Source organism: Aethina tumida, chromosome 2 (assembly GCF_024364675.1).
Source record: "Aethina tumida isolate Nest 87 chromosome 2, icAetTumi1.1, whole genome shotgun sequence".
NCBI classification, from domain to species: Eukaryota; Metazoa; Arthropoda; class Insecta; order Coleoptera; family Nitidulidae; genus Aethina; species Aethina tumida.
Window position 1 is genome coordinate 8,312,215 of NC_065436.1, and position 23,858 is coordinate 8,336,072.

General features: G+C 28.0%; 4 protein-coding genes and 1 long non-coding RNA gene across 6 annotated transcripts in view; 3 read left to right on the plus strand and 2 right to left on the minus strand.

The window, feature by feature from the left end:
• Positions 1–23,858, plus strand: part of LOC109605890 (tubulin polymerization-promoting protein homolog) — a 166,181-nt gene that overhangs the window by 24,326 nt on the left and 117,997 nt on the right. The window lies entirely within an intron of this gene.
• Positions 198–1,318, plus strand: LOC109606466 (replication stress response regulator SDE2). Its single transcript, XM_020023016.2, has 3 exons — positions 198–353; positions 409–632; positions 685–1,318. Exons 1-3 carry the CDS (start codon positions 264–266, stop codon positions 1,205–1,207), a joined length of 837 nt encoding a protein of 278 aa, XP_019878575.1. The 5' UTR covers positions 198–263; the 3' UTR covers positions 1,208–1,318.
• On the minus strand, positions 2,149–2,721 carry LOC109606465 (uncharacterized). The gene has a single exon (XM_020023015.1). It carries the CDS (start codon positions 2,719–2,721, stop codon positions 2,149–2,151), a length of 573 nt encoding a protein of 190 aa, XP_019878574.1.
• On the minus strand, positions 17,401–18,874 carry LOC126264452 (uncharacterized). The gene is made up of 3 exons (XR_007547160.1): positions 18,757–18,874; positions 18,601–18,700; positions 17,401–17,447 (listed from the first exon to the last, which is right to left on the minus strand). It is a non-coding gene; the product is annotated as an uncharacterized LOC126264452 (long non-coding RNA).
• Positions 21,721–23,772, plus strand: LOC109606220 (odorant receptor Or2-like). The gene is made up of 5 exons (XM_020022781.2): positions 21,721–21,877; positions 21,935–22,034; positions 23,225–23,326; positions 23,389–23,544; positions 23,607–23,772. Exons 1-5 carry the CDS (start codon positions 21,744–21,746, stop codon positions 23,658–23,660), a joined length of 546 nt encoding a protein of 181 aa, XP_019878340.2. The 5' UTR covers positions 21,721–21,743; the 3' UTR covers positions 23,661–23,772.

Here is a 23,858-nt window from a genome sequence, read left to right on the forward strand (position 1 = left end):
GGTTTAACATTTAGAGGTTTTTAAGTAGAACTAACTAACTTAAGTTTTTATGTTATTTTACTGTATTATTTACAAATCTGGGAAGTTTCTGATCATTTGGCGCCTTTTATGTATTAAGATTTTTATTGGTCAATTTTGCACGCATGCGTATTATTTATGCAGCAATCTGTGTTGGTATACCTGTGTGTCCTCGAAAACAGTAAACAAAACATAGTTATCATCGTTTTACGTCGTTTACAACTTAATAAATAAATAAAGCGAAAATGTTTGTACTTTTCAACAAGGAAGTCGTTTATTCCACACAAAAATGCCTGACAACCACACAATTACAAACAACAATTACAAATTTATTGGTATGTATAATATAACCTAAAAAGTTTCATCTAATATATTAATACTATTTTTTAGCAATTTGATGACTTTTATTTGACTTCAAATGGAAAGAAACTGCTTGAAGGAGATACAATATGTGAAAACGCACGAGTACATATTAATTTAAGACTATGTGGAGGCAAAGGTGGTTTTGGGTCTATGTTACGTGCCATAGGTGCACAGATTGAGAAAACAACCAATCGTGAAGCTTGTAGGGATTTAAGTGGAAGAAGATTGAGGGACATAAATGAAGAACAAAGGTATGACACTTAAATATATGTTTATTTTTGTTTTAATTTAATTATTTTGTAGGTTAAAAACTTGGATTTCTCAACAAGCAGACAGAGAAAAGCAACAAAAAGATCAGAAAAGGAAGAAGTTGGAAAAAATGTTGGAAACACCGAAACATGAATTTAAAGATGAAAGTTACTATAAAGAACGTGAAGAGTTGAGTGAAAAAGTTGAAGATGCTGTTATTTGTGGCATGAAAAATGCACAGAGTAGTAATTTGGGATTGAATAAGAGGAAGAATGCGGAGGAATCTGGTGAGCTTAAGAGTAAAAAGACGAAATTGTGGATTGATGATGATTTGGATGAAGATGAATTAAGTAGTAGTGATGAGGATTCTGATGAGAATGAAGAAAAAGATAAGAAAAGTTGTGAAATGGAACAATCTGAGTATAACAAAGGAGAAAAAAGTTGTGAAGATGAAAAACATAATCAAATAGATTATGAAAATGAACAAGAAAATGTAGATAAAGAATGTGGGGATAACGAGAAGGAAAAAAATTGTGAAGATGAGAAAAACATTCAAAAAGTTAACAAAGATACATAATCAACCAAAATGGGGATGGTTTATATTATGAATTTAATTAAATGTGAATATAAATCTTGTAAATAATTAATTTTAATGACTATAGATGTATTAAAATTATGAGAAAAAATAGTTTAATTGTATTTTAATTTGATTAAGGTTTTTTGCATGAATTATACTATTCAATAAGTAATGACTATATTAGTTTCCTATGTAATTTAGGAATATGTTAATTTATAAACAAATTAAAAACCCTTTTCTTGAGAGTTCAGATATACCCACATTACAGATAATGCTTTAAGTATACCATTATAAATACAAAAACTGTTGTTCCTTTTTTTAACAAATTCTGATTTAAACTAATATATCCATTATTTATAATCCATATTTTATTTAAATTATGTATGATAACAATTTTTTATATTTATGAAGTATTCAAGATTCAGGTTCAGTTGTAAAGAGACATTTATACAATATTTGCTACAAAATATAATAATTTTTATATGAATGTTTATTTTATTTATTAATAAAAAATTGGCAAAAAATGTGTTTGATTCTCTTTAAGTTCAACTCCATTTGTTTAAAAAAATATTTAACAACAAACAAATAAACATATAACAGAATAAACTACAGAGTTAAAGATTAATACCACTACAATACCAAGTTATTTTTGTAAAACAAATTGCTTAATTCTGTATAAAATAATTATTGAACCACTGGAGGAAATAAATTAAAATGATTTATTTTATTTATTCACGCCCCATATTCAAGATGACAAGGGTGGAGTAGGCTAAGAAATAATAAACAGAAAGTTGGACAAGGCAAAGTTATTGATTCAGGATTAAAATTAAATTTAAATAAAACATTGACTTTGTAAAATCATTATTTATTTATATTAAAACAAACAAATAAAAGGTACATTTTTATACCATCTGAATTTTCATTGGTATATTGTTTGCATATTACCAATAGTAATTTCTTCTATAATGAGGGGCAACTCCTAATGGGTTCAAAGGAATTGGATTATGTGAGACATATCCGGAATAAGCATGAGTAAGAGCTGGTTGTACCAAGGTCCTGTGTACAACTGGAGCAGGCTGAACAATAGTTTTCTCAACAAGTGGAGCTACTACTGGAGCTACGACTTCTGGAGTATGGATTGAGATAACAGGTTTACCAATTACGTCTTTTCTGTAAGTGTGAGCGATGGATTCTGGTTGGATTACTGTCTTCTCCACAATCGGTGGTGGTTGTACAATTGTTTTTTCTACAATTGGAGCTGGTTGGACAAAGGTCTTTTCTACAATTGGCAATGGAACACTATCAACAACAGCTCTGTGACCTATAACAGCTGGTGCGGTGTAAGAAGTTACAGTAGGTTTATGGATAACATCTTTACGGAATGAAGAACTAACAACTGCTGGCACATGAACTGGTCCAGCTGGAACTGATAATGGAAGAACATTCTCTCCATAAACACTAGGTTTGGCTGCAACTACAGCTAAAACAGCAGCAAAACTGACTAAGATAAACATTGTACTAAGAGAAGATGTAACTGTACTGTGATTCTATGAGAATTCACAACGTTTTTATAAGTATTTTTATCAATTAAAATAAAATTTGTTATCCATTAAAAATGTTTTAATTAATGTAGTGAATGGTGTTACAAATTACACTTTTAATGACTTTAACTGCTTTTTATGACTGATTGTTTTTTCCGTTGTAATTAAGTATATTTGATAAAAAAACTTAATTACCGGATATAATTATGAAATATACTTTTGAACTTTTCCATTATCTTAAGCTGTTCTTAAAAATGTATATCTCAAAGATTGGATATTTAAATATAAAACAATGATTTTTGGATGTATTTTTATTTTATATTGATAATTTGATGTATGTAGTATAAAAATATTTTTTACAATTATGAGAATATATACAATTAATTGAAGCTTAATTACTAAGCCAGTACCAAATTATTTTTTTCAACATTGGGTATAAAAATATATAATAATATTTTCCGTTGGATGTATTTAATTAATCGTGTATTTTTATGTTTTATTGTAAAGTAATTTGTAAGTTGAGATAGAAAATTTGAAATTTCTTTATTTTAAAATATCTGAAGAAAAAGTCTCAATGTACATACAAACATATTTTTTTATATATGAATCGATTTACATGTCAAGGGATGTTTTCTATATCACATCTAATAAATATTTGTATGGTTAAAATTTAAGAAAAATTGATTAGGATATTTTTTATGAGAAAAAATAAGAATATTTTTAAACCAAGAGGGTCCATTAAATATTCTTCACATAAAATAATTACAAGGAAAATCAGAAAAACTTATTATTTGTTGGGTATTGGAATTAAGATTATCCAAATTATATAATATTATAGAACGTCAAATGCCATTCTAACTGAACAGATTTAAATTAACTATTTTTTTTTTTGATTGATAAGAAAGACTAACAATAACTTAAGTTCAAATCACTAATAATTTTTGTTTCTTCACTTAAAATAACTAAATAATTTTACCATTTTAATGATTAATATAAATATTTTAATTTCCATATTCCATGCAGTTAATTCTGTTTTTTTATAAGGCAAATTTAATTACTAATTATAATTTATTATATAAGCTCAATTATTATAAAAATAATTAATATTACTATTACATTGTTTTTGAGATTTTCCTTTATTTCACCAGATTTGATTAATTTTATTATGATACTAATTTTTAAAACGATATTTTCCTAATACACGAAGACAATGAAAATAAACTCTAAAGAATATATGTAAATGCATTAAAGTTTTAACAATCTCTGTGATGGAGAACAATTACAGTTACAAATAGCCCAAGATGAATAGATCATTAGTAAGTTAAAACTTATGATCTGCGATACAAAATCCTAAAAATTCATTTGTTTTTAGAAAATAAATAATTTTTTTCTATTTCTATTGATTTTTAATTACTTTTTTGAACAATTATTATTTTTTATTCTAGATATAAAATGTACTATTTATTTATATTATTTTTATAACTATAGTGATTTAATGATTATGTGTAATCAAATATTTATCAAAAACAACATGGCTTTTTGATATAAAAAATCAAATTACCATAAACATAAGCAAAAGATTGGGGTCTATTAATTGATAGCTCTAAACACAGTTTAAAATTCAGTAGTGCAGAATGTAATGATACTTTTAATTAAATATAATAAAGACACTTGATAAAAAATTATAATTTTAGGTTACATTTTCTTGCAATTGTTTAATATCAATTTACTCTTAATTTTAGAATGATTTAATTTATTGTTGAAGAAGAAAAGTTGGAATATATAGATTTGGTTTGTTGATGTATACTTTAAATCTATTATCAACTAATTTATTTTACTTTTTTAGTTTATTTGTGCAATACTTGGAAGATTTTCTTTTGGGTAAATTAATGTATTGCTTGTTATGCGAATCCATTTATGTCTTCATACAATGTAGCCCATTTGAAAGCGGGACACCATCATAAAATTTGTATTTCTTGTCTGAAGCATGAAAGTATATACTTATGAACAAAACCAAAACCTACAAGTCCATTGAATTATTCTTTATTCAAACAAATGGCACTGCTATTATTTTGCACGCAGCTTACATATACAGGGTGACATAAAACAAATTACAATGCATAGCACCTTGTTGTAGGGGACCAAAAAATACTAAAAAAGTTCCTCTATTCCAATGTCCGATCCATTTTTGTTTTACAAAAAAGGATGTTGAAATTTTTTATTTATTATTTAATTTAACAACATATCTACAGCAATGGTGATCCTGTTTTAGAATGCACATTTCTAATCTTCGTGTTCCATAATTTTTCTTCTCTATTTATTTCTACAGCATTTTTCATAAACTCCCAAAATGAAAAATCGAGAGGATTAAGATCGGGATTACGAGCTGTCCAATGTGTAGGTCCCACAGGACCAATCTACCTATTTCCAAATATTCTTGCTCTTTGAGAAACAATAAAAGCCTATTAAAAAGCTTGAAAAATCTCTAACTTGAAAACAAAAAGAGATCGGACATTCGTGTATGGGAACTTTATATTATTTTTGGTTCTCTATCAAAAAATAATAAAAAACTTTCCATACATTTAATTGACAATTTGTTTAACATATATTTTTTAATATAGGTGTTCTCTAATTCTTAAGGAGTAATTAAATTTTGGTGAAAACTTTCAGATTCCTCATCACATTCAGCTCCTAAATAAGAATTAAACTAATCTAGATGGGAGTTCAAAAAATGTGTTTATACCTAAATGACAACTATTATTTTGTCTCATTTTCATTTAATTTCTGAACAAATATGGAATGTTTCTGCATCAACTTACAGATGAGCAGTAAATTCCACTTTTCAAATGTATTAGTCATAGAAAAGCAGTTTTACAACATCTAAATCTTCATGAAGTTGGGATAGTTTTGCATGTAGTATTGTTTGGTTGAGAGGAAGTAGCTTTTGAGATCATGAGATATTTGTTATTCTCTTGATTATCATACGGAACTACTTACTTCTTAATTGAATACGTATGTTATTTTCCTTTTCACCCATTAAAAGTGTTAATTTTTGGTGTTCCTCTTAATGATGAAGTTTTCGTATGTGAAAAAATGTGATTGTAGAAAATGGTTGTGCGAAAACGTTTCATTAATATTAATCTTGTTTCAAAAAACTATTTTGAATATGCTAAAAATGTTGCTAAATCTGAATTCTTGTTAATTGAATATTTATTTATTAAAATGCTCTGTTTCGATAAAAGTGTAAAAACTACCTTAATATTATAAAAGAAGTAGGACGGAATTGAAATACGCATATATCTTCATAAAAAACTATCTATAATAACAAATAATGAACAAATTTATTTAAGCTTGTTTCCTGTTATGTTGAATCCATGAAAGCTTTTGATAATATGGAACAGTTAAAGAAAAGTTATTTTTTTCACATTCAACTTTCCTGAAACTATGTTTTTTTAAATTCTTGTTATGTGTGTCTTCTTTATCCGTTCTTGTTCGTACTAACTAAGCTTAACACCAATTTTCAATTTTTACTATTTTTAAAAAAATTCATAAAAAGAATGTTACAAAAATTTATAATTTTTTTAGTCACAAAAATTGTGTTTTTACCTCAATTCCTCTGTCTTCTCTGTTTTATTTTAAAATGTCATTTTAGTATTTTTTTTTCAAAATTGGAAGCCCACTTACATTTCATTGACATTTTTAAATTCGAGGTAATAATTCTTACAGATAGAAAAATTCAGAAAGGGCATGGCACAATATTTTGTAAGATAATTCGTAAAAGAATTTAATTTAAATTTGGTGAAGTCAATATAAAATTTATATTTGAATATTCAAAACCTTTTTTTTTTGTCACACATAAACGACGGATACATTATTTTAAACGCATATATTAGTCTGATTTCGTTGATCAAAGAAACAGGACATTTAATATACCGATTGAAAAGCCTTTGAATCTACTAAATTTTGAAAGAGACATCATGCATGACAGAGACAATAAAAAATTCCCACTACGAATCAAACTTGCAGACTGTCTCTGTCATGCATGATGTCTTTCTCAAAATTCAGTCGCATCAAACGTTTTTTTCAACAAAATATTAATAATTTTAATATTTATATATTAATATTTTATTATTTAAGAAATATGTATTTTTAAAATGTGTTCTATTTCTTTGTTTTGAATTAGATACAAAATAAATAGTGGTAGAAGGAATATAGTATAATTACTTTTAATAAAAAATAAGATATTTTAATTGCAATTTATGGTAATTAACGTTAGGATAGTAATGTGTGCTATTTCTCTGGGTACCACTGTATATCATTGATGAAACACACAAATGAAAAAGCATAATAATAATAATAATAAGATATTTCAAATTGCGAAAAAATAAAATATTATTTTATTATCTATTGAATAAAATATATTCAAATTGGATCCTTTATTGTATGCTGATGTGAAATATAATGAAATATGTATGTCTAAAATGTTGTATAACTTCCCCGCATTGACATCTGCAAATTATAAATTCCATAAACATCAAAGAGAATGCAATATAATTAATTGATCATGATTAAATGAATGAAAATGATCCGTAGTCCATATCAATAATTATTATTGTGAGATGCAACAGCATTTACATTTCCACATTATTCTGCACCAGTTGTTGCATTTTTAAGGCTATCTATGAAAATGAGATTTAATTCAAATTCAACACGAGAATAATAATTTGCAATTTCCATTAAGAATCTTTTAATGCGAGACGAATTTTAATAGAATATTTGGTATATAAACACTTGCGGTGTATTTAGATTATCAGTTATTATTTAGTTTTCTTTACATTTACACAGACAACATGTTGAAATTGGTAAGTAATTATTAAATAATTTATTTAATTAATATTAAATAAAAATATATTTGGTGTCCACTTTTATGTAAAATTCTACACAAATATATTAGGACCTTGAATAAGTTCTCGCTGTTTCTTCAAAAATAGCAGTACTCCGTGCATAGAATTTTGAATGGTAATAAAGTACTGCATCTAACCTTAAATTTCTGTGTATGATAGTTCACTTTAATGTAAATAAAATTGTTTTTTGCCTACTTGCCAAATAAAGTTCATTTGTGGGGTATTTTATGGCACTATTTAATTCAAAAGAAATTTGTAGAACACTTTATTCTTGCGGTGACAATGCTCAGTCAGATACGATATACAGGGATTGGATTCCACGCTTCAAAAATGATAATTTTGAACTTTAAAGAACGTTCTGGCGTACCGACAAAATGCCAAAATAAGAATTACTTCATCAAGACTTCTGCATTAGATAGGTTCTACCGATTTTCACTTATTCTGTTCGATGACACATGTTCTGGCTTATTAATTTTTATATTATATTATATTTTTATTCCTTTTATTTTAAATTAAGCATTTATTTTGTAAAAGAAGATAGTGAAAACTTATTCAAGGTCTAATAATTTTTTGGATATCAGATGCACAAAAGATATAGCTGCATTTTATTTCGGAAAAAATATATCTATATAGTTAAAAAAAAATTGGGTTCTACTGAACCAATATTAATGCTTTAATTTCAAATTGTAATGGAATGGAATGGAATGGAAGATATAGCTGCATTTTATTTCGGAAAAAATGTATCTGCATGGTTAAAAAAAAATTGGGTTCTACTGAATATTATTATTAATGCTTTAATTTCAAATTGTAATGGAATTTCCCAATAATTTTTGTTAAGGAGTGGTCAGTGGTTATGTACAGTATGGCCATCAATTTGCCTCAGTTCTGTTGAACACAACACATAATTTTTCAAATTAATTGGCCTTCTTTCGTATATTAGTACCCCTGATTATGCGTTCAAGAATATCTCACAGATTCTCAATAGACTACATTACTTCGACCATTTACGTTAAAAACTAATCCTTAAACAATTTTGAGGTGGGTTTTGAAAGATATGCCTTATACGTACGGTTCTAAAACATTACTAAGGATGTCTCTATAAAGGAACCAATCCTTCATGCCCTCCATACTGTGAATTGGACTAACACCGTACGAAGAAAAACCATAATAACATATCTTCCACCATGTTTAACAGTAGGCTTTATGTATTTTTTATTCGTTCATCTTTCGGATGTCGAACATGAACAGAACATCACTTTTACACAGGTTAAACTTGGATTCCTCACTCCAAACAATTCTTTCCAGTCTTCCACTGTCCACCCAATGTGCTCTTGGGCAAATTTTGCCTTCTTTTAAAAAAATCCAAGTTGTATGTCCAACCAAAAATTTAAATTTGATACAATTCTTATTGTGCTATACAGAGTGGGTAAAATAACTAATTATTGTAGTATACAATAACAACATATAGAAATTATAAACAAGTAAGCAGAAAATCTAAATTAATTTAATATTAAATTTTATATAAAAATATCTTTATTAGTAACTACTTCTACTATTTCTATTTAGAGAACAAAAGTTACTGTTAAACTGTGACTAATGATACATTTTAAGAATTAAGTTTACATTAAATTTTGTATTTAGTCATAACTAATATTATATTAATATTTAATAATATATTTTTCAGCTGATTCTCTTTGTTGTCCTCGTGTTGGCTTCTGTTTCCATGGCTCTTCCAAGGCCAAATCCAGATCCTCAGCTGCTTGGATATTATGGGTCTCCATACTATGGCAGTTATTACCCACACTATGGTTACGGATATTACTTATAAATAAATAAAATTCTGAAAAATTTGTCAATAAAGTCAATAATTTTGCTCTTGAACTGTAAATTATTCATAATGTGGTACTAATCACCTTATTTATTTTACTTTTATTGTAATGAAACACCATAATTGTGACGAACTCAATTTGCGATCTATACTATTGTATAAATAAATAAAATTCTTTAGCTGACTGTCGTTCTCGCTGATCGTATCGACGAATTTGGCTATGCTTTCACGTATCGGCAGACTCAGCTGGATCATCTGATTGTTGTTTTCGGATACGTAACAGTTCATCGAATACCTCGATATTCTCTTTGAACATCAAGTTCTGCAGTCCCTAAGAGTTTTTCCAAAAATTAATCCAATATAATTAGTTAGTTTTCAATAAATATCGAAAACACAGTAAACAAAATATTTATTCCTTTATCACTTATTAAGAAAAATATATTCATTTTGTGTGACATCTAAATTTTGGGATGGAATAAAGAAATTGTTTGAATATTAACCGAAATTAAGGTTAAAATAGAGGATATTTGGAATGAATTTACTCCTTAAAAGTGCAAGTCCTTAGTGGCGTCAATGCATTTTGACGTTGTTATTTTAAATTAATAATTTTATTTTATTAATTCTTTATCAATAAAAGCTTCATATTTGGAGACAATTTACAATTTTCTTTTAAGATAAATATTATTAACATATGTAATTCAGATTTATTTAATAAAAATAATATTTTTATTCGTTTTGTTATTTTAAATTAATGACTTCATTTTATTAATTGTTTATCAATAAAAGTTTCATATTTGGAAACAATTTTCAATTTTCTTCTTTTAAGACAAAAATTACTAACATATATAATTAAGATTCTTTTAATAAAAAATAATATTTTTATTAGTTTTGTTATTTTAAATTAATAATTTCATTTTATTAATTGTCTATCAATACAAGCTTCATATTTGGGGACAATTTCCAATTTCTTCTTTTATGATAAAGGTTTTAATAAAAATTAATATTTTTGTTAGTTTTGTTATTTTAAAATAATAATATCATTTTATTAATTATTATCAATAAAAATTTCATATTATATATGACATATACAATTTAGATTCTTTTAATAAAAAATATGGTTTTGTTAGTTTTGTTATTTTAAATTAATAATTTCATTTTATTAAATGTTTACCAATAAAATTTCCATATTTGGGGACAATTTACAATTTTCTTCTTTTAAGATAAAGATTACTAACATATATAATTCATATTTCTTTAATAAAAAATAATATTTTTGTTAGTTTTGTTATTTTAAATTAATAATTTCATTTTATTAAATGTTTACCAATAAAATTTTCATATTTGGAGGCAATTTATAATTTTCTTCTTTTAAGATAAAGATTACTCACATATATATTTCAGATTTTTTTAATAAAAAAATAATACTTTTGTTCATTTTGTTATTTTAAATTAATAATTTCATTTTATTAATTGTTTATCAATTTACAATTTTCTTTAAATTTGCTTTAATTATTCTTACAATGAAGGAACTTTGGTGGGTTTAATTCTTAGCTACATAGTTTTTTAATATTTCAGAAACACTTTAAACCTGAAGTATTGATTTCTTTTTGGGAACTGAAATTGTGCAGGGCTAGAAAATATTTTTTGGAGAAAAAGGCCTAAACTTAAGAAAAATGATTACTTCTTGTTGGTACGATTTTACAAAACGAAATAAAACGTAAAGAAAAAACATAAATCAAAAATATTATATCTAATCACAGCAACAATCAAACAGATTTGCTAAAACCTAAAAAGAAATTACGTGGCTCCTTATTTTTATTCAAATTTTCGCCACAGTATGTATGCAAACAAATTGTGTATCACATTCCTGTCAGCTAAAAACATGTGAAGAACACCAACAAATTAAATGATGAGAGCTGTTGACGCATTTCTGTTACAAGCAACGTAGAGTAAAGAGTTCATTGCTGCTTAAACTGCCGCCGATCATCCACTCAGGGTATTTACATAAACATTATTATTAGTATAAAACCTCTGAATTATCACTTTCCTGTCTGTCACTTGTCTGGATCCCTTAAGACAAAAAAGTAATAAATATTAAGTTTGTTGCGAACTTGTTTAAAACTCTGATGATTCCTAATGCCATATTGTTTAAAATTTGTGATTAAATGTTTCAAAATTAATATTAAATATGAAATCTTGTGTTTAATCATTCCTGATTGTTTATCATTATCTTGGCAGTAAAACAACGTTGACATCATAATATTTATTACATATTTCTAACGGTTTTCAGATGATTTATAAAATCATCTATTGTCAAGTTACCTATTATGTATTTTTATATATGTTTAAGGTCTTTTTTTCTAATTTCCTAGGCCATGTATCGTTTTTCTAAACCCACAAAATTTTAGTTTATTTAAGTCAAAATTTTGGCCACTAAATATAGCAAATAAAAGTCCGGAATTGGAAACGTTCGGTTTTATTCCTTTATAATATAAACTAGCATTGTATTATATATACAGTGAGGACCACAAAAGAAGTGCACAATCGTCAACAACCGGTGTTGTTCATATTATAACACATTATACACACAACAAATTTTACATGTCACTCACATAGATCTGCCAAATCAATTTATATATGGGAAATCAACACATTTCGTTGAGCACATCTCTCGGGCAGTCCCGCTCCACAAGCCAGTGGTGGCGGGAGGCCGACGGATCAACTGCAAGCCCAATCCTCACCCAGGGAGGTTCTAGGACCTTCCTCAGATTGGGCTTGTTCTTCCGGGAACCAGTTGACAGGGGGCTGGCATCTTTGTCAGTCCCGTCTTCTGGTTCAACTTCACCCGTGTATGGTATATACACGCCCTTTCCCCCATATGTGCTAGCACATATGGTTTCCAATTGGTTATGATCTCCGGATCGGTGCCCGGAGGGGGGTTTACACTTTCCCCTCTCTGTCCCCAGAAAAAAAAAAACATTTCGTTGAGACAGGACACCCCAAGCAGGTTGTTCTGTGTCTTTTTCATTCATTGGGAGCGGGGTCGCTACTTAACCAAATTTCGGATGCCTTGTAAGATCACATTTGTTCCTTACTTGTGTATATAGAATTTGTACATAGCATGGTGATGGTGATGGGTTTATTATAAGAGTACAATAATCTACATAGATATAAGCTAGGTTTAGATAGGCATTCCCTAGGTTAGGCGAGCCCCTAATTTATAATTTAAACTAAATGTTTTTCATTTCCAATAAAATAAACTGATTTAACAAATTCATTTGTATTAACAGCACTATGTTTCATTATTGAAAAAACTTTACTAATCGAAAACATTTGATAGTCTACGTCTTTTCCATATATGTGCTCATCCAATTTTGTTTCTTGCTGAATGGAGTTGATAATTGGATTGAAACCAGAAATCCTGTAGAATCTGCTCCCATTCCCTTCCTGATTTAGAGCTGCAATAAATATTATTAGTTTATTTATCCCAATAATATTTTATTTATTAATTTATTTTGTCTTGTTCTATTGACACAATATACAGTGGGTATAAGTTTAATTATGTTGGTTGACAATAATAAATAATTATTAACAGGGACACGACAAAGTGATTTTGTTACAAAACCAGCGACAACCTGAATAGAAACGCTTCAATGGGAAGTTCTACCTCACCCCTTGTATTCACTTGATATAGCCCTTTTCGATTTTTACCTGTTCTTGAATAACCTCCGACGAGGTTGTGATGGCCAATACTTTGAGTCAAATATCTTTGTTCCCTTATATTTTATATATATCTAGCTTTTATTTTTTTAAAAAAAACAGCGAGGACTTATTCAAGGTACTAATATATATTATTAATAGAATAAAAATCATAATATTCTTTGTAAACCTGAGAGATTCCAATTTTAAAATCTACACACACTTTTTAGGTAATTTAAGCTTTCATTTATACATTATGTATAAACCAACACCAATGATTAAATAATTAACTTTTAATGATCTAATGACCCCTTTTGATACCTTAATCATCAAGACCACTATCAAGTATTTTAAGTAAATAAAATCTAACTTAATCTATCTTCTAACTATTTTAGTATTGCCAAAATTTCATGACTCTTTAATTGAATACCCAAAGTACATTGGTGCTAATAATGTATTAACATAAAAGTTTAGTATATATTCATTATTTCTGAACTAACTAGATGAATAACATATATTCATTTTTACAAAACTATAGAATAAGTAAAAAATAATTATTAAAAATAGCCTTGACTCGTATTAAATATCAAAGTTAAACACTTACCCCTTTTCAGTTGTAGAAATCTAATGAAATTTAACAAGTCCATTCTTGTAGAATTTGAGGTGGGTGCACACTTTACACCCACCCCTTAGGTAAACTACTGACAATTGAAGACTGGAGAAAGAGAACGTAATTCTTGCCGTTTAGGTATATATAAGAATCCCTTAACAGAAAGCGCCCATGCGCATTCGTCAGCAATAAATAATGCTTTGATGCGCAGTTGACGCAATATTACCTTTACTCATTTGAATTTATTTAGAGAAAGTTCAAAAACAGGTTCAATTATGTTGATTTATATGAGCCACATTATATTTCAATTAAAGTTAATGCCCAAAATGGTGACCTTTGACTTCAATCTTTTCCGAATTTCTAAAGACAATTTACAACTGAGAAGTATGTCCGCTTGAATTTGTTATAAAATAAATGTATATTCATATGTAAGTTTGATTTAAGTTAAATATTACAAAAATTACTAAGGTACACTATCAAAAATAACATTTTGAAACCTATAAAATAATAATATGTATTACATTAGGTAAAGTATTTAATTTAATGTTAAAAAATGTCATTTATTTGTGTTTGACGAAAGGATTTCTAATTAAACCAGAATAGCTTTGATGATATTTTCATACATAGGTTTTGTCACAAGAAACATTACATTGTAGGGGTTGATTTTAAGACATTTAATTGGAAAACCCCTTAATAAAATGTACTTCCATTTAGAATTGTTGTAATCATATAAACACCATAAAGTAAATTATAGAAATTTCCGGTATTATTCTAATCAATCAATAATTGTTGCCGATAGGGAATGCCGTTTGTGCATAAGACAGATATCATTAGAACGGAAAACTCTTGAGAAGTTTACTTGAAGCAAGAGGAATTCGACATATCGAAGGGTGTGCCAAATATTTAGTTATCAAGATATTCGAGAAAACGAAGTTCGAGTTATCAAGTAAAAATTAGATATACTTTTCTCTAAATATACAGCTTGCGCCATATTTAGTAATTTGGTATTTTAGGAGTATTTTTAGAATAGAGACAAAAAACTAACTAGTCAATTCAACTGAAATACCTTCAAAAAGTTAATCTAGATTTTGTAAAAGCATTCTACGGCCATTTCTTATGTAGAATAAGATATTGCAGATTTTTTATTTTAAATAGACACTATAATTGAATTTGTTTTTAAAATATCCTAAAAAGTAAGCTTACTAATATATATGAAATTATTCTATGTTCTAAGATATTTAGAAGTGTCGTCTACTAAACATATGGTAAATAATATATTTCATTTAAAGCTATCAAATGAAAAAATCACATCACATAAAATAAATTAATTATAGGTTTAAATATAAAATGTATAAAATATATAAAAAATATAATTTAAAAATAAAATTTATAAATGCATAAAATTTAAAAAATATATAAAAAATATAAAAGAAAAAATATAAAGAGATATAAATGTATAAAATATACAAAAAATTAAAAAATAAAAAAAGTTAAATATGTAATTGTATAAAATTATAGAATATATAAAAGTATAAAATATCTAAATTAAATATAATATATAAAAAATATATAAATATTTAAAATGTTTAAAAAGTAAAAAATACATAAAGTATAAAATATAAAAAATATGCAAATATTATAATATATATATATATTGTACATACTTTATATTTTTTATACATGTCAAAAGATGTTTTCTATGTCACATCTAATAAATATTTTTATTATTAAAAATTAAGAAAAATTGGATCAGGATATTTTTATGAGAAAAAATAAGGAGGGTCCATTAAATAATACATAAAGTAATTAAAGAGAAAATCCGAAAAACTTGGGTAGGGAATTAAGATTATCCAGATTATATAATATTATAGAACGTCAAATGACATTCTAACTGAACAGATTTAAATTAACTAATTTTTTTTTATTCATAAGAAAGACTAACAATAACTTAAGATCAAATCACTAATAATTTTTGTTTCTTCACTTAAAATAATTAAATAATGTTACCATTTTAATGATTAATAATATATTAAGTTCAATATTTCATGGAGTTAATTCTGTTATTTTATAAGGCAAATTTAATTACTAATTAAATAATTTATTATATAAGCTATATAAGAGATTTTCCTTTATTTCAGCTGTTTTGATTAATTTTATTATGATACTAATTTTTAAAACGTTATTTTCCTAATACACAAAACTAATGAAATATATTTTTTTTAATATTAACTTAAACCTTTAAGGAAATTTTTCTTGAAGAATTTTTAATTGTTTAAATCTTTTACAATATTGTTTTAATTATATATATATATATATATATATATATATATATATATATAATAAAAATATGTAATTGTGTAAAATTTATAGAATATATAAAAGTAAAAAATATTTAAATTATATATAATATTTAAAAAATATTCTCTTAGAGAGAATATACGCAATAAATATTATAAACATAATAGAAATATTTTAAAGAAAAAATTAACCCTAAAACTAATTTTATTGATAAATCTATTAATTACTGATTTTTACATTTAATATTTGTTTTATTTTACGGTTCTACAATATAATTCAACGTTGATTTGTCTAGTTGACCATGGTCACGTACCTTCAGGGTACATATCCGTATTAAGAAAAATAGGACTTACTTTGGATGATAAAATATTTTACACCCGTTTGGGGACTCCCCGTATATATCAGTAATTGAAAATTTTTTCTTCTCTTCTGTTACTGTGCTATCTGTTGAAGTTGTTAATAATTTTAGTTTAGTACAGATATGTATAAAAACATTGTACTATTTTATTATTTTTGCTTCAATTATCTTTTTATATTATTTAAAAAAATATATAGCTGGACAAAATACTTGGTATATTTTATTATTAATTTTTAATAAATAAAAAATTTATTTTATTGTCATATCATATTAATATTTTGTGTGGTCCCTTTGACTTTTATAACTGAGTCACATCTCTTGACCATGGATTCAAACAAATTATCAATTTTATTGTTTTATTGGATACTAACCCTCAAGCAACTTTAATAGGTTAATATTTTGTTGCACGCAGCACATACATAAACTATAGTTACTAAACGTCAATAATCTACATTAACATTTGTGTATTTTGTGATATTCATGTTGGGCACGTTAATGCAACAAAAAGTGTATTTGTGTTTAATATTGATTCATTAAATATATAGACGTATAATAACAAACACCTATTCTCACTTTCTAGTTATCAAAGCTACATATGAATAAGCTGCTTTCAAAACCTAAAAATGAACACAAATATTATATTTTAATAAAATAAAATTTGAGAAAATGGAATAAATACCGTTATTGTGGTCCTATTAGTCATGGCATAAAATGGACCGACTGTCAAAGTTAAGGGTTTCTGTGCTCGCATCATCATCAACAAGATTGTCTTCCTGATAGAAACATCTTGCTCATACCAATTGTGTTCGGCAATCGCATCTGCAATGCCTAGACTCTTAAATAATAATAATTCACGATATTTTTAATTTTAAAAAGGGGAGCAATGTTAAAGCTCACCTGGTGCATAATTTCGTTGGCATACCACGAGTAACTAAATAACTGTATGACCACCAATCCGAGATAAAACGTTAAAAAAACAATCATCATCATGCTTAATTCCATCTAAAAAGATACAATCTACTAATATATATTTGTATATAAATATACTAGTTTTAACAAAAAATGCCCAGAATTCATGAGCATTTTCGTCGTTAGCTATAATTGATCGATATAGCCCATCACGTGGTCCGTAAAAGATAAACGGTGTTAAAATGTTGATCCAGATGGTCTGAAGAAGGTCGTCATGAGCGGCAACTTGGATCTGGATGTTCCAAAAGCACCACAGAACGAGAAGAAGGGCACTTGGCTCTCAGAGACAGGTTAACCACAACACGTTCTATAGGAAACGCTTGGATGGAAATTATAGGTCATAGAATGTCAATGATGTCGATATATTGGTGTATCAGGCGTTTGGGTCTCCGTACATACCGGCCATTTTTGTGACTCCCTTTAACCCATCCTCATCGAGCTCACAGGTTGGAATGGTGTAATGCACGAATTAAATATATACAAGAATGACAACATGTGGTCTTTAGCAATCTTGCTTTTGTCTATGAGCTCATGATGCTCGTGGACAGGTTAGACGTCAAAGTGGAGAACGTCGAAAATTAAACTTCGCAATTGAACGTCATACTGCACTTACACAGGGCGTTATGGTTTAGGGTACAATAGCTATTGGAAGTAAATCACCTCTAGTTATCCTCACAGGCAATTTGAGTGCTACTGCTTGCATTAACAATGTGGTAGAACCCATTACAGTACCATACCTTCAACGACTGAATAATCCAATATTCTAATTCAAGATAAGGCCCGCTCCCATTCGGCGAGGACCACAAGGCAGTTCCCCCAAGAAGCTTATGTAGTGGTATTTCCATGGCCCGCAATGTCACCAGATTTAAGTTCTCTCCAACACATTTAGGGTGTTATCTGTGGACGACTCAGTTCCTTGCTTCATCTTCTGAACAATTTATCCGATATTTGGGGTGATATTCAGTAAGTTTGCGATAAGGTAATGCAGGCTGAAATTGATCACCTCATTCAAAGTAATCCTCGCCGAATTCAAGAGTGCATTCGAAATGGTGGCGGAGTTACACATTATTAAATAAGTCGAACAATTTTTATTGTAATGTCACCAAATGTTCATTAAAATTGTTCAACAAATTCTGTTACATTTTTTATTACATCAGTATATATAATATTTTACCATTATGCTTACTGTGATTAGCTGAAACATTAATGAAGCGATTTGCAGTGAAATTAATGTAAAATCTATTAATAAAATTATATTAACGTCGCAATTATACTGTTGTGTATATCTAAAACAATGTAAAAATTCTTTATATATATTGTTATTAATTATTTGTTATCTCACTCAATAATAGTTTGGTGATCGATGATCAAAGAACGTAAGTTATTTGTGACATCTCGTTTAGGTTTATGCATTGTAGTGTCCAGAATCTTTATCCTGTGCTGTAAAATTTTTAACTGACTACAAATAAAATTCATACAAGTCAAGAAAAAAACAGCGGTAACGGAATTGTAACTAATGCTTATTAAATCTGCAACCGTTTGTAAAATAAAAGCTGAAACATAATGTTCATCACTGTTGAACGGTAACCAAGTTACAAACGGCAGTGGTTTCTTATACATCGTAACTTCCGGATACGATTGATTTTTTTCCATGTCCAAATACAAGATATATTTGCTCAAAAGAAGGAAAATACCAGCGAAAGCAGTGTAAATTGTGATAATCCTGCTGATAAAAAATGTGGCTTTCTGATGGTTAATGTAAATCTCCTTCGATTCGTCGTCAGTTGAGGTCTTCAGTTCATTCTCTATTTCCAGTATATATTTGAACAGTTTCTTAACACTTTCAGTTTGGCAGATGCCGATTTTAAATGCTATGGTTAAGCACAAGATTAAAATACCGAGACATTCCACCAACAAATTCATCGAATATTGCCATACTATTCCAGCTGCTATGATCAAGCATACCACAAACGCATTATAGTAACATTGGAACAATATGGAGTATTTGTCATACAACGCCTGTAGAAATTTTGTCTTTAACGGTAAGTGCCAAATACCTGAAATTATCATGAGCATCTTCAGGATTTTCAATAAGTTGATATCTTCGTACATGTTGAAATGAACTGTTTTAAATCCACTATTTTTTGTCTTTTATATCATTTTAAAGATGATGTGTTATTGTAATTTATTTAATATGTTTAATACAAAGGCGATAATAATAAGGATGTAATGTTTCTGTAATTATGTAATTTGCATTATAATAAGAGGTCGCAACAGTAACTTGCCCCATTTATAATACAAACTGAAATATTAAATTCAGTCGAGTAATAATATGTTATGAATTTAGCAAGTGTTTGTATTAGAAAGAACAAAAAAGAATCAATTTACTTCAAATTATTAAATTTGTTTTTGCAGATTTGTAAATTTTCTGCCTTTCCTAATATTAGTTTTAGATATGTTAGTTTCAAAATAGTTCAAAATTTATTTCATCATGTTCTCTATTCATATGATGGTTTGTATTCTTTATTCAAAAGAATATGTCACAGAAACTTAATCATGTTGAAATAATTTATGTTGGATTGCATTAAGAGTTTTTGGCTTTCATATTTAGTGTAGGGTTTCTTAATTAGGATAACTTAGTTTTATGTAAAGCCATTGTCATTGTTTGAGTGAATACTAAATATAGATTAGAGTAGACCGATTTTTATAGAGGATTTGAAAATTTGTTAATACTTGTATCTGCATCTAAAAACAAAGTTGTGAAACAAAAGAGAAAAAATATTGTATTGAAAAAAAAATGATATTTTAAGTTTCAGAGCTGCCACAGCGGCACTAAATTTATGGTTTTCAAAATTTCAAATTTTCATATTATAGATGTACATCTATACCTAAGTAGCAGTTCGTTTACTGAAAAAAAAAACAAATTGTCTTTAACAGTTTTTTTCCTATATTTGCAATCATTTTACAATATATTTTTTCCGTTTATATTAATTAATTAGATGTTCACATTAGTTTTTTTGGTTTTATTGCAATTATCGTCTTGAGTTAGCTAAAACTTTTTTTTTCAACAGTTCTATGTGACAGTCTTTATGACAGATTACAATGCGAAAATCTTCTATATAAATTGGCCCACTCAAACAATAGCCATTAAACTATACGAAGTTATCCTAATTAAGAAACCCTACACTAAATATTAATGCCAAAAATGATGATATAATATGCAAAACATTAAATAACGATGTTTCGTCTTGTTACAGCTGTATATTTTGTAAGAATTGTAATTATTAATTAACTGCAAACACTGATTCTGTACCCAAATCATCATGCATTTAATTTCGTTAATTAATTGAACAATATTATATTTTCTTTTCTTCAAACATTTAAATAATTTAATAATTTGAAATAAAGGACTTAAATTGATTAATAATTCTTTTTTGATCTTTCTAATATAAACACTTGCTAAATTTATAACATATTATTACTGGACTGAATTTAATATTTCAGTTTGTGTTATCAACGGAACAGTTACTGCTGAGACCTCTTATTATAATGCAAATTATATAATTACGGAAACATTACAGCTTTATTATTATCGCCTTTGTATTAAACATATTAAATAAATTACAATAACACGTCATCTTAAAAATGATATAAAAGACAAAAAATAGTAGATTTAAAACAGTTCATTTCAACATGTACGAAGATATCAACTTATTGAAAATCCTGAAGATGCTCATGATAATTGCAGGTATTTGGCGATTACCGTTAAAGACAAAATTTCTGCAGGCATTGTATGACAAATATTCCATATTGTTACAATGTTATTTTTATGTGTTTGCGGTAAGCTTGTTCATAGCAGCAGGAATAGTATGGCAATATTCGATGGATTTGTTGATGGAATGTCTTAGTTTTTTAATCTTCGCCTTAACCATAACAGTTAAAATCGGCATCTGCCAAACTGAAAGTATTAAGAAACTGTTCAAATATATACTGGAAATAGAGAATGAACTGAAGTCCTCAAGTGATGACGAATTGAAGGAAATTTACATTAACCATCAGAAAACCACATTTTTTATCAGCAGGATTATCACAATTTACACTACATCCGCGGGTATTTTCCTCCTATTGAGCAAATATATCTTGTATTTGGACATGGAGAAAAATCAAACGTATCCGGATGTTAAGATGTATAAGAAACCATTACCGTTTGTAACTTGGTTACCGTTCAACAGTGATGAACATTATTATTCAGCTTTTATTTTACTAACGGTTGCAGATTTAATAGGCATTAGTTACAACTCCGTTACCGCTGTTTTTTTCATAACTTGTATGAATTTTATTTGTAGTCAGTTAAAAACTTTACAGCACAAGATAAAGATTCTGGACACTACAATGCATAAACCTAAACGAGATGTCACAAATAACTTACGTTCTTTGATCATCGATCACCAAACTATTATTGAGTGAGATAACAAATAATTATATAAAGATATATATAAAGAATTTTTACATTGTTTTAGATATACACAACAGTATAATTGCGATGTTAATATAATTTTATTAATAGATTTTATATTACTTTCACTGCAAATCGCTTCAATAATGTTTCAGCTAATCACAGTAGGTATAATATTAAAACATTATACTGGTGTAATAAAAATGTAACGGAATTTGTTGAGCAATTTTGATGAAATTTTGGTTACATTACAATAAAAGTTGCTCGACTTATTTAATAATGTGTAGCTCCGCTACCATTTCGAATGTATTCTTGTATTCGGTGAGGCTTACTTTGAATGAGGTGATCAATTTCAGCCTACGTTATCTCATCCCAAGCTTACTGAATAGCACCCCGAATATCGGGTAAATTGTTCATAAGATGAAGCAAGGAACTGAGTCGTCTGCAGATAACACCCCAAATGTGTTCCAGGGAATTTAAATCTGGTGACATTGCGGGCCATGGGAATACCATTACATTAGCTTCTTGGGGGAACTGCCTTGTGATCCTCGCCGTGTGGGGGCGGGCGTTATCTTGTTAGAACATTTAATTATTCAGGCGTTGAAGGTACGGTACTGTAATGGGTTCTACCATTTAGTTAATGTAAGCAGTAGCACTCAAATTGCCTGGAAGGATAACCGGAGGTGATTTACTTCCAATAACTATTATACCTCAAACCATAACGCCTTGTGAAGTGCGGTGTGGCGTTCAATTGCCATGTTTAAATTTCGACGTTCTCCACTTTGACGTCCAACCTGCCTGCGAGCATCATGAGCTCATAGACAGAAGCAAGATTTATTGCTAAATACCACATGTTGCCATTCCTGTATATATTTAATTCGTACATTATACCATTCCAACCTGTGAGCTCGATGTGGACGGGTTAGAGGTAGTCACAAAAATGGTCGGTATGTACGAAGACCCAAACGCCTGATACACCAATATATCGACATCATTGACATTCTACGACCAATAACTTCCATCTAAGCGTTTCCTACAGAACGTGATGTGGATAACTTGTCTCTGGGAGCCAAGTCCACTTCTTTTCGTTCCGTGGTGCTTCTGGAATATCCAGATCCAGGTTGCTGCTCATGACGACCTTCTTCAGAACATCTGGACCAACATCTTAACACCATTTTCTTTTACAGCCTACGTGATGGGCTATATCGCCCAATGATAGACTTGTCTATGTTATACCGCTAATACGGCCTCTCTCAAAGTCACTTAACTGAGTAAAATGCTCACAAATTCAGGGCATTTTTTATTAAAGCCAGTATATTTATATATAAATAGATATATGATATTGTATTTTTAGACGGATTTAAGCATTATGGTTGTTTTTTTAATGTCTTTATTCGGATTGATGGTCATGCAAATATTCTGTTACTCGTGGTATGCCAACGAAATTATGCAACAGGTAAGATTTAATATTGTGCTCTTTTTTGAAATTAAAAATACCATGAATTATTATTATTTAAGAGTCTAGGCATTGCAGATGCAATTGCCGAACACAATTGGTACGAGCAAGATGTTTCTATCAGGAAGACGCTCTTGATGATGATGATGCGAGCGCAGAAACCCTTAACTTTGACAGTCGGCCCATTTTATGCCATGACTAATAGCACCTCCATAACGGTATTTATTCTATTATCTCAAATTTTATTTTATTAAAATAAATTATATGTATTCATTTTTAGGTTTTGAAGGCAGCGTATTCATATGTAGCTTTGATGACTAGAAAGAGAGAATAGGTGTTATTATACGTCTATTTATTTAATGAATTAATATTAAACACAAATACACTTTTTGTTGCATGAACGTGCCCAATATGAATATCACAAAATACACAAATGATATTGTAGATATTTGACTTTTTATAAGTATGTATAATTGTCTTTCTTCTTCTCATCTAGTCCATGGTTATCTCATAATTAAAATGCAACTGAAAA

Bases quoted from the DNA above. Each gene is read 5' to 3' on its own strand.
- LOC109606465 (XM_020023015.1), bottom strand. From the start codon at position 2,721: ATGTTTATCTTAGTCAGTTTTGCTGCTGTTTTAGCTGTAGTTGCAGCC.
- LOC109606220 (XM_020022781.2), top strand. From the start codon at position 21,744: ATGAATTTTATTTGTAGTCAGTTAAAAACTTTACAGCACAAGATAAAG. The intron at 21,878-21,934 runs GTGAGATAACAA...ACATTGTTTTAG, and splicing joins GATCACCAAACTATTATTGA to ATATACACAACAGTATAATT. The intron at 22,035-23,224 runs GTAGGTATAATA...TTGTATTTTTAG, and splicing joins TAATGTTTCAGCTAATCACA to ACGGATTTAAGCATTATGGT.
- LOC109606466 (XM_020023016.2), top strand. From the start codon at position 264: ATGTTTGTACTTTTCAACAAGGAAGTCGTTTATTCCACACAAAAATGC. The intron at 354-408 runs GTATGTATAATA...ACTATTTTTTAG, and splicing joins CAACAATTACAAATTTATTG to CAATTTGATGACTTTTATTT. The intron at 633-684 runs GTATGACACTTA...ATTATTTTGTAG, and splicing joins GACATAAATGAAGAACAAAG to GTTAAAAACTTGGATTTCTC.